A 13,640-nucleotide genomic window follows, 5' to 3' on the forward strand; every position below is an offset into this window, starting at 1 on the left:
GTTGTTTTTGATAAATGGAGGTCAGAGTTTGTACTGATACCTAGTGTTTGGTGATGTGTCCTGCTCAGGAAATGGACTCAGTTCTGGTATTCACATACTTGGCCTCGGAGAGACAAGGAGCAAAAGAAGGGTGTTTTCTCAGCTTGGCATAAACTTGGAATGCCCTGAGCCATTCACAAGGGACATTTCCTGACTTGCTCCGCACACCCTTGTATGCTGTAGGCATTTGCAGGAAACAGTTAAACAGGAGCTTCTTCCTGATCTGGGGAAGAAATACACACTGAAGCCAACATCGATCTGATTCACCCTGACCTGGACATTTTCCAGGATCTACTGGCTTGGTGGAGATCCAACAACCCGACAGGTACCAGGGTTAAGTACTTCGGTGGGCTTTAAAAGCAAAGACCAACCCTTCAAGACAGCAAAGGAGGTTTTCTCTAAGGTGGATTGTCTCCAATGGCACATGTTACAGAGGACGCACTTCCTGGGACACTAAGTCTGGGTGGTGATGGAGCCTTTCCTCATTAGAATCAGGTGTTGGGCCTGAGGTGAACCATGTTGGAACACTCTGGTGTGGAGGAAGATGCTTCTCTACCATCTTCAAAGCAAAGTGGCTAAGAAGAGGGGAGCCCTGCTGAGGAGCACAGACCCTGAAGAGCCCTTTCTGGGAGACTGAATGTTGGTGTCTTAGCTGCGTTTGATTATGCCTAAGTCCTTGGCAACACTCGGTCCTCATCCACTCTGTGGAGAATTGCTGAGCCCCTTGATTAGATGGAGGAGTGAAGAGGAACCTTGTCAGGACAGAGACTGGATGGCAGCCACAACAGACAGCAGGGGGCACAGCTGTGCCTTAGGGAGCACAGCTTACCTAGGTGGCAGCTAAGAGCTGCCAGGAAGATGTGCCTTGGAATCTTGGAATGGGATGAGAAGGGCTGATCTTTTCTTGTGCTGGTGGTGGGAGGCTCCAGCCATCAGACTGAAGAAATGTGACCCAAATAAAAGCTCATGAGTCGTAGAGACCTATTCCTGGGTTTTCACAGAGCCGCACTTCTCAGGCAGCTCCATCATTCCCCTCCCTGCCCATGATTTCTCTAGAGGTTTGATAGAACTTAGCTTAGAAACCAAAACTTTCAAAGGGCATACACACACATCTCTATCATGGTAGGAAGGTACTTTTGCTTCAGGATGTAAATCATGGTGAGAATTCTGGCTTTCTATGACCCCTGTCTCTGGAAATGCTGCCACTATACCATGCCCCCTCCTGCAGAGGGCTATGGGGGTATACAGCAGGTGACAACTAGTGTTCAGCAAGCCGACCCACTGGATGAGTGAGCCCTAATGGGGGGCCCCACCAGACAAGGCCGTGGCGTTACCCGGTAAGCCACAGCCTCATAGCAATACACAAATTAATAGAGATGGGATAATTTAAGATATGAGTTAGCCAGAAATACGCTTAGGCTATTGGGAAAACAGTATTGCAAATAATATGATTTCTGTGTGATTATTTTGGGAGTCTGGGTGTCCAGGAAACAAACAAACGGGCTCTTACAACATCACCCTACACCATTTTCCATCAAGTCTAAATTCAAATTTTCCAGATAAACATGATTTCCTAATCACATGTCACAAAGGATATCTGGTGTTAAAAAACAAACAAACAAACAGCTATAGCCAGGCAGTGTGGCACAGACCTTTAATCCCAGCACTCAGGAGGCAGAGGCAGGTGGATCTTTGTGAGTTCAAGGCCAGCCTGTTCTACAAGAGCTAGTTCCAGGACTGGTTCCAAAGTTACAGAGAAATCCTGCCTTGAAAACAAAAACAAAGGAAAAAATACAGCTATAAAATATGCAGTTTTATCCCACAGGAGGCTTTGATGACAGATTAGCTTGGTTGCTGTTTTTGTTTTTTCTACAGGAGCTCACTCTATTGTTCTTGGGTCTGAGTCTTAGCAGTTCTTCTGCTTCTACCTGTTCCCAGAGAACTGGTTAAACCCTGCCCCCAACCTGCAGCTTCGCTGACACTTTCTTCTGTTGTAGTCCCCACTCCCATGCCCCTACCCCCATCCTACCCCTCCAGGAATGGACTAAGGCTATTGACCTAGGGGAAGGCTTTTGTAATGGGATCGCCCTATCTCTGGGGCAAAGATGAGTGTAGGGCTTGGAGAAGGACTAGCATGCCAGGGTAAAAGTGGCATTGCTTTGGCAGGGAAAGCAGCTGGGGAAGGGAAGGAGGCAGGAGAAAAGTAGACGCAGTTTGAAGTACATAGAGAAGAACTCATCCACTCTTCCACTTCCTTCTTAAACAAAAGAAAATATGAAACGAGACAAAGAAACTCCACAACAAAAATAACACGTGTCCACCTCCAAAATGTGAAGAAAGCAAAATGGATCATATTTTATTTCTATTCTCATTGAAAGGCTGTTAATCTTCCAGATTTGGGTTAGCTTTTAAAAATGCAAATACTATATAATAAAGTCCAGATGACCACAGTGTCTTTTGTATTGTATAATTTGCTTCTTTCTTTTGTTCTGAGCTATACTGGGAACGTTCTCATGGGCCATTTGTTATGTATGCAAGCCGGCCTTTAGCAGTTGCAACATGCTAACTCATATGTGTAACACACATTCACACTGTTTAGCATCATTGTGAAAGACTATACCTGAGTCTTGGAATGGGTCTTTAGGAATATACTCCTTTAGGATAAAACCTGTCAGTAATTACTAGCTGGAAATATCAGAACGTGTTCCCTTCTAGCGTGCTTCTAAGTTGACATGGTAATAAAAAAGGTATAAATGAGTCCTCTTCCCCACACTCCTGCCGACTCTCCCCGCCTAACCTGACGATTAGACACACACATGTGACATTGCCCTCCCAGCCTGCTTCTCCTCACGTCTCTCAAACCTTTGACCTTTCATTGTTTTATATCAAAAGAATAAGGTATGTGTTGGCTTTGGCTCCCAGAAATTGGCAAAAGGGAAATGAAGAGCTGTTGGCTACTGTTGGGATAGAGGAGCTGGGCTACCGATGGAATCTGAGAGCTGTAAATTATTTCCTTACATAATTTGCAAGGTCAAGCTACACACGAAAACCTCCAGCCTGCGAATCTGGAAGAGTTATTTACTGCCGAGAACGATACTGTCCAAACACACACCATTATAGAAGTAGTATATTCATACACATATTTTTTACCCTTTCTTCTAAACTTTGGCTTTCGATATGAATTCTGGTCTATTCTGGGTTGGGTTTGTTTGTTTGTTTGTTTTTTAATCAAACCATGTTATACATTACATAGCTTATAAGCCTTGTATAGATACATGCAAAATATTCTCTATATGTACAAATGTGGATATTTTTCTTTTTAAAGAAGATTTATGTGTTTGTTTTATGTATACAAGTGCTCTGTCTGCATGGATGGATGCACACCAGAAGATGGCATCAGATCGCACTACAGGTTGTGAGCCACCATGTGACTGCTGGGAATTGAACTCAGGACCTATGGAAGGGAAGCCAATGCTCTTAACCTCTGAGCCATCCCTCCAGCCTGTGAATATTTTTCTTGAGAGAGAAGCCCAAGACTTCATATCGTCTAAAAGAGTACAAGAACTGATTTAAGGATCTTCAGCATGGAGAAAATTCTAAGTTACACATGCAATGCTCATAGGAGCCAGACAGGCAATGAGAGAGTACGGAATATGGAATGGTGGTTGGTGACTTTGGTGTTCTCAAATGCATTTGTACCCACTAAATCAAACAGTTGTCTCTTGTTCCGGGACACTATTGATATGGGGAAACATGGGCCCTGTTTGCAGATTTGATTTTTTTTTAATGCTAGAAATCTGGTATTTATAAGAAATCTTCCAAACTTCAAATGCTTTCAATAATTTAAATAAGCAAACATTTTATGAGACGAATAATGGATCTTCTGTTTCCCCCACCCCGACCCCTCTGGCTACTAGGCTTGAAAGAAACTGGGAATTTTTAAGCATAGCTAAACCCATAAGTCAAAGTAATTAAATGTTCTCTTTAGGTTTCTAATAAGCCAAGAACAGCAAGGTCACTAAAGAAAAATGATCCCATGGAGCTCTGGTCTGCCTGGACTTTGGCACCTGGGAATCGGCAAACGTGACAGCTTTTCAGAGAACATAGGGAATGACGTCAATGCTGACGCTCTCACTGCCACCTCAGACTCCACAGACTGAGCCTTTGCCATGACACTGGGAAGAGAGTTCCGGAAGGAGGACACGTCAAGGCTCCTAACTGCATAGTTACATAAAGCCTTGCGTTTTCGAGCCCACAACACTAGTGAGAGAAACCGTGTCACGTTTTATCAAGCGCCAGAATGAAAGTCAGTGGAAGAAGCACAGAAGGTGCACAGCAGCGTACCAACTCCAGATAAACGTCATTAAAAAAATATGTCAATCTGTACATAAGAATGCGTGGTGCAGTTTGAAGGAACTCTGCCATGCCTCATTTGGCCATAATGACCCCAAAGAGAAATACACGTCCAAATCCATCTGTGTTGTAAGTGCAGATTTAAAAATACTAGCCTTTTAGACTAGGATGCAAACTCTAATTAAACCTTTTCCATAGCTCTTGGCTGCTGACACCACGGCAGGCTTGCAGGGCAGGTACATAGAGCTAGTGCTGAGGGAGTGGGTGACGAGCCAGGAGGAGAGGCACCCTCAGGACATCTGTCCAGAAGTTAGTGGGCCAGAGAGCTGAAGCTGGGAACCAAAGGAGCCAGCTACTGAAAATATGATCGAAATTGACAACTGCGTTTTTCCTGGGGACATAAGCTGACATTTCCATGGCCAAATATGCATTTCCCCATTCTGTGCCCTAAATAGAATTTTATACATAATATGTTTAAAAATGGCATCTTGCTCACAAGACATCACATGCTGAACAAATGAAGGGTTGAGCTGGGATCAACAGTGCCAGAGGGGCAGCGACACAATGAAGCAATGCCATTTTAAGAATCCCACTACACTTCAAGTCAAGGGAATGTGCTTTGCAAATGAGCTCTCTCTCTCTCTCTCTCTCTCTCTCTCTCTCTCTCTCTCTCTCTCTCTCTCTCTCTCTCCTCTGTGTGTGTGTGTTGTGTGTGTGATCTGTATGCATGCCTGTATGATGCACCTAATGCATTTTTATTTTTCCATATTTAGTAAAGAACAGCCAAAGTTCTCATGGGCTCCTTAAATAATCAGAGAACACAAAGTACCTGTGATCATGCTGGATACGATCAGTGGCAAAATGACAAGCTTCAGCATCCTCATTAGAATTTCTCCAGGAAAAGCAAAGTAGAATTTATCCAGATTTGAGAGCTCACTGTGTCCACGAACCAAGACTCCTATGACAATGCCTAAGGAAAATGGGGAAGACAGAGAAAACACTTTTAGATCTCGTGCATATAATTTGATGAGAAAGTACCACAGAATGCAAATTTCAATGGCAAGAAAAGCTGTTTAGACCATCTCTTGCAAATCTATAAAGTTTAGAGTTGCAAAATCCAGAAGGTAGTGAATAGGAAACATGCATTAAAAATATAAAAAAAAAATACATCCTTCACATGAAAGATTTTGCTTTGATTTCCTCCTCATCGGTCTCTCTATTGTAATGACACATCATCAAAGACGACTATGGGAAAGAAAAGATTCATCATCAGAAGCTCCTTGCTCTCCTTGCCTCTCTTCATCTCTCTCTCCTTTTCCCTCTGTAGTACCTAAAAGCAAGTCCAGGTTTCATGTAGTGATATTTTGTTTGTGTTTTAACAAATAAAGATCGCCTGAAGATCAGAGTGTAGAGCTAAGCCACTAGAGGCTAGAGAGTGGTGGCACATGCCTTTAATCCCAGGACTCAGAAGACAGAGGCAGAGGGATCTCTGTTAGTTCAAGCTACCTTGGGCTACACAAGATGGAGTCTGTCTAAAACAGAAACTGAGTTCTCACAAAGGTGATTCCCCCACTTGGGATCCCACGCCTTTAATCTCAGCACTAGGGAGGTGGAGACAGGAGCAACGCTGGGTGCAGAGAGGAATATAAGATTGGAGGAGACAGGAGCTCTGTCAGCTTGAGGAGTAGTGCAGTCTGAAGATGACGTCTGAGGTGCAGTCAGAGGACACAGTCTGGGGTCAGGATCGCCCCTTCGATCTGAGCATTGGTCGAGGTGATAGCTCTCTAGTGGCTGGCCACTCTGCTTCTCTGATCTCTCAGCTTTCACCCTTTAATATCCAACTCAGGGTTTTTATTATTAAGACAAACTAAAATTTGTGCTACGGTTTTGTGCATGCTCAGTAAGTGCTCTAACACTAAAATACATTCACCCCCCAAATCTGTCATCTTGCAACCCACTATAACTCTTCCTCCAGGCCACCTTCTACTTTATCCACAGCAGAGACCTGCTACGTATTTTGTAGTTTGTTTATAGTTCTATTTTTCTCACAAGTGCTTTTTACAAAATAAATGGGTACTAGAGAAATGGTTCAATGGTTAAGAACACTTGTGGCCTTACAGAGGATGCAGGTTCAGTTCTTAGTACCCACATGGAGTGTCTCACAATCATCTGGAACTTCAGATTCAAGGGAGCTGACTTCATCTCAGCACTTCAGACACCTGCATGCATGTGGTGAACACACACACATAAGTAAATAAATAAATCTTTTAAAAGATAAATTTTTATAATAAATTTACCCGCTTATGCATCTTTTATAATTTTAATGAAAAAATAATTTCTGTTTGGTTTTTAGACAAGTCTCTATATACTCCAGGTGGTTTTGATCTTGAAATCCTCTTGTTTTAGTGCTGAGATTTGGGTATGCGGTACTGCATCTACCTAATTTACCATCACTTTGACAGGTACCACATTTTAGAGCATCAATATTATCTAATGCTTTTCATTCATTATTCCAGCATGCTTAACTCTATCAAATCAAGAGTCTTTTTTTTTTAAAAAAAAAAAAGATTGTATTTTATTTTTAATTATGTAAATATGGGGGGGTTGCACACATGACTGCAGTGTGTGTAGAGGCCAGAAGAGGGCATCAGATCTCAGCAGCTGAGTTACAGGCTGTTGTAAGCATCCCCAAGTGTGTGTTGAGAATTGAATTTGGGTCCTCTGGAAAAGCACTAAATGTCCTTAACCTCTGGGCCATCTGCCCAGCCTCAAGAGTCCTTTTATAAAGTTTCTGATCCCAATTTCCTTATATTTGAACTTTGTAATTATGCAAACAGAAGGATGTTTTCATTATTAAAAAAAAATCTCCAGGTCCCCAGGTTAAGTGAAGTCTCACGAAACTGCTCTACTTTAGACATCAATCATAAGCCCTAGACAGCCTGGGTTTCTGGCTGAACTTCTCTAAATCACAGTTCCTATGGCCCTGCCTTTGGGTTCGATTAGTTTGCTAGAAGAGATTACAAAACTGAACTAAACCTAGAGATATTACAAAGCACGGGGATGAAAGGTCAGGGGAGCTGACACACTGGCACACAAGCCCATGAATGGGAGAAAGGGTACAGAACTTCCCTGCCTCGTGGCATGCCACTTTCCAAAAGCTCAATTTGCTCATTTATCTAGAAGTGTTAAAACTTAAGCCTGCTATAAAAGTTTCGTTATACAGACATGATTGGTTACATTACTGACCACCGGTTTATAAACTTTTTCCCCCTTGTGGGGGCCCAAAAATGTGAGCCTATTTCCCCTTTGACCAAAGGTCAGAGAGTTGGAACTTAACTCTAGTATCTTCAAGGTTATTATGCCTCTACCACAGAGGTCCCACCTAGATATAGATCAGAGAGTTCTGCTCTCTCTAAGTTATTGTCAATAGGTGTGGCTAATAGCCAGCCCTTGTGTTCCAAGAAAAGAGAAGAAGATTGCTCCTATCTCAAACAAAAGTCCAAGGATCCAACTAAGTTCTAGTTCCCTTATGGAGATAACTGGATTCCACCCAGGGAGTGGTTTGCTTACCCAACGTTTTGGTCTAGGGTGTGAGCATGACTTATTTTGTTCTAGCAACAGAATGTTTAACTGTGGATGTAGCTCCCAACCTTCAGTTGGTATGTTCATTTCCTTGTATCACGTTCATGCAGTTTTTTTTCTTACTTCTAGTTTTTGGGGTCAGAGGTATGTAAAGCAATTGTGAATTCCCTCCCGATACTATCCTATATGTTTCTATTTTATTATTTTCCTTTGCATTTTCATATTCTTTACTATATTTCTAAATCCCCATGCCTTTACTCTGGTAAGAGGTACTTCTGTATAGGCTGGTCCCCAACACTCCCTGCCTTAGGAATGCCTTGAATCACAAGGTTGGTTGATTTCCCTGACAACCAAACACATCCTCTGGCTAGGAGGGCCCCTCATTATTCTCAATAATCCAAGGATTTTACAGGTCCAGTAGCTGTGGACCTCTACCTTATGTACTGTAGTTTCAATAACCTACATGAATCTCACTCATTCTTAAAATACCGCATGGAAAACTCCAGAAATAAATCACAGGTTATTTATAAATAATTTTTAAAAAAGAAAAAGAAACAATAAATATCATTGATTCTCTGAAATCTTGCCTTAATATGCCTATGTGAAAACCACCTGTTGTATGGAAGCTCAACTTAACAATGCTTTTCATCACTAAAACTCATAAAATATTAAAATTTTTGTATTATCTTGTTCCAACTACTTCAAATAGCATCTAACTGCTCTGTCTTGCCTTCCCCTCAACATACACACTTTTTTAAAAAAATCAAGAAATAAATGAGTGAGATGAATATCATATCTTTCTTCCTGTGTGACATGTTAGCCTGATGAGTGACAAGCTAGCTGGAAGGGGAAAATTCAAAGAGGATGTCGCTGAATATGCAAATTCAGAAACTCAAATAGTTTAGGAAAACTCAGAGTCATATGGGTACAGTTAGTCACCACAGGGCAATGACAAGGGAACTCAGTTATAACAGACTAAAGATAACCTTCATTCAAATGCAGGTATTCATTCTTCACCGACTCCTAGTCCAAGTGGACGAACCTCACAAGATTCATTTTTAAGTACCTTAGTCTTTACTTAAATTTTACTCTTCTATATTTTTGCCTTGACGCATTTTGATATTTAGATATTTCCCAAAGTGTAGCTATAAAACAGAAGAACTGTAATTCAATTCAATGTAGTTACTATGTTAAAATCCAGAGTTAGAGATTCATAAGTAATTAAGATATCAAGTATTCAAACTATTTTAAATAAATTTAAAAGGCATGACATCCTCGTGTCTTGCTTTGTGAATTGCCTGTGTTTAACTGTTTCACAGAATACCAACCAGTTGCTTCAGGAAAATTTTGTGCTTTTATGTAAAAGGAATCTTGGTATATAAAAATAAAGGTGTCTGTATGTACTCAAAACCAAATAACACCAGCAGCCCCAGAATTGCTACACTGAGCAGCAGACCCTATGTGTTCAATCTTTGTATGTACACTAATAATGAACAAGAACTATGCCTGTAATCATCTCCAACCCATACGAGTGCAGGCTGGCTAGGAAAAACTGTATTCTTTCTTCTTTTCAGCCTTTAGCCAGATATGTAATGTTATTGAAGAAACACAAGAGCCGCTTTGTGGAATTGTTGAGAGTCATGCATAAGGAATAAATAGAGCACCATGTTTGGTAATGATGAATTCTATCAAGCTCTTTGAAGTTGAACGCCACACGACCCTAACAGCTCTCCTTTCATTGCGAAGAGCAGAAATGTCACCCAAGCTCCGAGGAAGCAATTGGAGGTTCGCAGCTAGCACCCTGGCACCCTGACCTAAAATGGTCTGGTGGGCAACCTTGGCCTAGAGGCGCAGCTTGAAAGTGAGTGTGCTTTACTTTAGCTTCCAGAAAATCTGGAAACATCAGATTCGGGACAACAGTAACTCAAGCACCTCACAAGGCATACACTAACTACAGACATCTGCTCAAGGCAGCAACGGCAGCCAGGAGGGAAACTCAGCAAGCCCTGGGACATCTTGATTCTGGCAGTCCATGAAGTATAAAGTCCATGAAGTATAAAGTCAGGGTGTTAGTGAATAAGCAGAAAGGCATCTTCTGAATGCATGTCTACGACTAATGGAATGTTCTAGACTCACACAAGCAAATGCAATGCTTACCTCCTCCTTTGTTTACCAAACAACCTGTTCAACTCTCTGGTCCTCACTGGCTCCCAGTTGCTTAGGAGCAATAGTTTCAGTGAAGCATTGCATATCTTGTTTGCAATGTTTGGCTTGTTTCTTACTTACTGTTTCCATGCCAACAAGTGAAGTGGAATAATTCTTCTGTACACCGTGAATATGTATTACCCTCATTAGTTAATAAAAAAGCTGATTGGCTTATATAGCAATGCAGGATAACGTTGGGGGGGGGAATCAAACTGAGGATACTAGGATGAAGAAGAAAGGAGTTAGAGCATCACTGGCAGATGCAGAGAGCAAGATGGGCATGCCATACTGAGAAAAGGTACCAAGGCATGAGGCAAAGCATAGATAAAAAAAATCTGGGTTAATTTAAGTGTAAGGGCTAGTAACAAGCCTGAGCTATTAGCCAAGCATTTGTAATTAACATTGAGTCTCCATGTTGGTTATTTGGAAAGTGGCTGCGGCATAGAAAAACTCTACCTACAAACAAGTGTCCACATCTGGTATCAGGAACCTTGGGCCTGGTAAAGGTGTACAAAGTCTCCAAAGCCAGAGGATGCTGTGAAGAATTGCTGACCTGGAGGTGACAGCCAAGTTCACCGGGGAGGGACAGTTCCCCAGCTAGGGAGGGGGAAGATCAATGACCTCTCTAAGGAAAGAGAACTTTGGCCAGGTCAACAGAAATCCTCAAAGGTGTAGCCATCAACTAGCAACAAGCCGCTTTAGAAATGGACAAAGACCTTATTCTGGGACTTCCTTCCCAAGCATCAGCTTGGCGACCCTAAGCAGGTCCAGAGGGAGATTAGGAAGAATACTGGCAGTAGCTGAAGGAGTTTAAATCTAGTTGTGCCGACTGGGAATTTTAACTCTTTTTAAACTTAACTCCTCGCTTAGGCTGGGGCAATATTCTAGTAGCTGACCCCAGAGAGTCCTTCTACTGCCCAGGAGGCTGGAGCTAACTCTAGCCTTGGTTCTCTCAGTTTAGAATAGGAACACAGAACGTCAGCTGAAACCTACATATGCCCTCTCCACCAGCTCTTATGCTAACACACACACACACACACACACACACACACACACTTGTTATTATAGGTAAGAAACAAGAAACATGGGAAGAAACCAACCAAGACCTCAGCTAAGGAGATAAGAACTGAATTACATTAGGCTCAGACTTATTCCTTTTGGAGGGATTTAACAAAAAGATTCTAACCACGTGCCTGCCCGTACCTGAAACAGATGGTAATAGTTCACTACATCTGAAATTATAGCTCGCTAGTACATAAATTAATGTGAGCTTGAAATATACATTACTGACAAAGAAAATTATCACCAGAATACTTGCTGAGTCAAGTCCTCACACTGGGCATTAATATAATGGGCCTTTTTGGCCTCCTGGAGCTGTTCTGAGCTGTACTTTAGTGGCAAGCACAGAAGGAACTTTCATTATGGCAGGATGCTTATGTTGGATGCACAGGCCCAGTTCTCTGTCTGGCCTTATACCACAGTGTAGCTGTACCCTTCCCCCATCTTTCTGGCTCCTAAAACTCGTCGTAGGAATTTTGTCCTAGAAACCAAATGCATGGATTTGTATAGCTTTTGTTTTTTTGTTTTCAAGTCCTTAAAATCAAAACCACTGTTCTATCCATATTGGTAAAGATACACTGTAAATAAAGTAAATCCAAAAATTCACCCACAGACTCACCACCTTTAATATACAAAAGGTGAGACTTTTTATTTTCCTATCATCTACCACTGCAGCTACCCAGGAACTCTGCGGTAGTCAGCCCACTGAACACCTCAAATGAATTCTCTCTTATAAGAGGTGCCATCTCTTGTCATTTTAATGGGTATATAACTGTAGAATAGTTTAGGGGTGTGAGTTGTTTATGGATATTTGTATGCGGGGTTCATGTATCTATGTAGGTGTGTATGTGGGCAGGCACATGTGTGTGTGGTTTTACATGTATGTGCACATGTGAGAAACTAGGCAGCCTTCATCTTAGGTTTGAAAGCCATCTTGTAGTAAAGACAAATGAGATTCGTCCCTGTTTATGATTCAAACTCTGTTTCTCAAGGAATGGGCTATGCCCCACCTGTAACCTTAACTACAAATGTTTCTATACTGCCTGTTCCAGGAGAGAGAGAGAAGAGGAAGAGGAGGAGAAGGAGGAGGGGGGAGGGAGGGGAGGAGAGAGGGAGGGAGAGAGAAAGAGAGAAGGAGGAGGAGGGAAGGGAGGAAGGGAGGGGAGGAGAGAGGGAGGGAATTACCTTAAATCTGCACTACAAGCTTCACCTTTCTGTGTTTCTAACCCTTACACCTTAGAGAAACAGAGCTATATAAACTTGCTACTGTTTGCTTTTTTTCTTTTCTAAAGTGGGTGCACCTAGATTTTGTGTAACTCCGTCCTGCGTGCCTATGATAATTGTTTTCATATGTTGTTTTTGTCAAAATAATTTTTTTAACAAGTTGGGACCACTTCAGTTCTTCTTTTGAAAAAGAATTATATGGTTTATATGATAAAATTATTTTTTGGCACGCCTAATTAAAATGCACTTGCAGACTTACAAATCTAAGTGTTGATATATTAAAAGATCTAATACAAACACACTATCTTATTAATGTGAGTACTCTAAGCATCTTAAGACCTTCTAAAATGATATCTTTGGGTATATTAAATGTTTCATAAAACCTTAAAATGCTAATTGTTTATATAAAACAACATTCATTAGTCCTACGATTTGATTAAGCTATAAAGTTCAATATTATATAGATAGATTGTGATAAACATTTAAGTATATGTATATATTAAATCTATATTTCATATAATGGGTAGCATAAGAATCATAATTTCTTTTTCAAAATATTCTTAGGATAAAACTTAATTATAAGATTTATTTATTAAAGCTGGACTATATATAAATTAGTAGATATATATGTTTACTAAATATCCTTGTGTTAAGTCTCCTTTTCATGGAGAGGACTACAAGAAATACAATCCCAACAAATAATAACATTAAAACTATTGGTTTATAAACTCTATCTCATTTATGATTACACACTTGTGATTATGGTTTGTCATTGTTTTATATAATGTACTTAGTGCCAAATTTGCTTATAAATAAATGTTTGAGTTGTTAACTTGGCATAGCTTCCTCTTGGCTCTGTGTCCAAATCCTGGCCTCACCACCTTATGAGCTATGTTATCTTGGCCAAAAATATCTTATCCTGCTGCCTGCACCTCACCTGGATCAATGGGCATATTGGACTGTCAACCTTAGAAAGTCAATAGTAGCATAAAACCAAGACCATGTGTAATGAATGAAAAGTAATGTAACTCAATGAAAAGTACCTGGCTCACACAGTAAGTGGAGATAACTAATATCGACTAGTATTGATTTATGCATTTTTCAGAGAATTTCTCATGAGATCTTCAAACAGTTATGGCTCTGACAGGTGTCATGGCCACAGACCTCAAAAGCAACAG

At 41.1% G+C, this 13,640-nt stretch overlaps 1 protein-coding gene across 1 annotated transcript in view; it reads right to left on the reverse strand.

Moving 5' to 3' along the window:
- Slc1a1 (solute carrier family 1 member 1) overlaps positions 1-13,640 on the reverse strand; it is a 77,472-nt gene that overhangs the window by 32,659 nt on the left and 31,173 nt on the right. The window contains exon 2 of the mRNA XM_057778813.1: positions 5,222-5,362. Within this exon, the coding sequence (XP_057634796.1) occupies positions 5,222-5,362 (141 nt within the window). The remainder of the gene's footprint in view (positions 1-5,221; positions 5,363-13,640) is intronic.

This window comes from Chionomys nivalis, chromosome 8 (genome assembly GCF_950005125.1).
Source record: "Chionomys nivalis chromosome 8, mChiNiv1.1, whole genome shotgun sequence".
Lineage (NCBI taxonomy): Eukaryota > Metazoa > Chordata > Mammalia > Rodentia > Cricetidae > Chionomys > Chionomys nivalis.